Source organism: Phaethon lepturus, unplaced genomic scaffold, assembly GCF_000687285.1.
Source record: "Phaethon lepturus isolate BGI_N335 unplaced genomic scaffold, ASM68728v1 scaffold23484, whole genome shotgun sequence".
Classification (NCBI taxonomy): Eukaryota; Metazoa; Chordata; class Aves; order Phaethontiformes; family Phaethontidae; genus Phaethon; species Phaethon lepturus.
This window is the reverse complement of record NW_010532896.1, coordinates 12,847-13,838: the sequence shown is the minus strand read 5'-3', so window position 1 is coordinate 13,838 and position 992 is coordinate 12,847. Positions and strand designations below refer to the sequence as shown.

General features: G+C 64.1%; 1 protein-coding gene across 1 annotated transcript in view; it reads right to left on the bottom strand.

Moving 5' to 3' along the window:
- Positions 1-113: 113 nt before the first annotated feature.
- The window catches only part of SP1 (Sp1 transcription factor), a gene marked incomplete at both ends in the record, with an annotated part of 13,303 nt that continues 12,424 nt past the window's right edge, over positions 114-992 (bottom strand). Inside the window, 2 exons of the mRNA XM_010285015.1 lie at positions 114-313; positions 466-634. Coding sequence (XP_010283317.1) covers positions 114-313; positions 466-634 — 369 coding nt within the window. The remainder of the gene's footprint in view (positions 314-465; positions 635-992) is intronic.

Genomic DNA, 992 nt, shown 5'->3' with positions numbered 1-992 from the left:
CTCCCCTGGGAGCCGGGAGGGAGAGAGGGATCAGGCGGAGGCCGGGCCGGTTCTGCCCCCCAAACCCCGGCCGGCGAGAAGGCGCCGGACCCCAGGGAAAGCCGCATCCCTACCTGTGTGCGTGCGCTTGTGCCGCTGCAGCTCGTCGCTCCGGGTGAAACGCTTCCCGCAGAGGATCCAGGAGCAGACGAAGGGTCGCTCCCCGGTGTGCCACCGCAGGTGAGCCCGCAGGTGCGAGGTTTTGCCGTACACCTTCCCGCAGCCCGGGATGTGGCAGATGTGTTGCTTTTTTTTACCTGGATGCCCCGAGCTCCTTGAGTTAAAACAACCCTGAAAGCTCCAGCTGACCGGAGAGAGGGAGAACGGGGCCAAACGAGGCGCTTTCGGGGTTTCAGCTTGCTCCCGGGGGTTCGGAGGTCGCCCGGGCAGCCCGGTGTTGCCAGATCCCCGGCGGAGCAGCCTTACCTTCCCTCGCTGTCTTTGCAGTAGGGGCAGGTACATGCTTCCCTCCGCACTTTCCGTCCTTGCTGGGGCTGTGGGTCCGGGCTGGTCTCTCCTTCCTCCACAGCCGCGTTCTCGTCTCCCAGCCCATCTCCGCTCGCGCCGTGAAGACCCAGCTGAGCACCGTGGTCGCCTGGAAGAAAACACAGGAGGTTATTGCGGGTTCTCCATCAAAAAGCGCCGGAGGGGAGGGAGAAGGGCTTTCCCCAGCCTTTCCCCGCAGCAACCGCAAAGCCGGGAGGGTCTCGGCTTGATTGAGCCGAAGGAAGTTATTAACTGCAGCTTTCTCCCTCGGCTTTCCACAGGTTCCCGTGTTTTTGAGCCCTGGCAATCCCACACCGAGCCTTCCCCAGAGCCCTGGGGCTCTCCCTGCCCTCCACAGCCCCCAGCAAAGCGGGGGGTCTCCCCCAGCTCCCACACATCGCCCCACGTTTTGGTCCATGCCTTCCAATTTGCGTCCGGAGGGGAGGTAAAGAGCCGCGTCTCTCAGG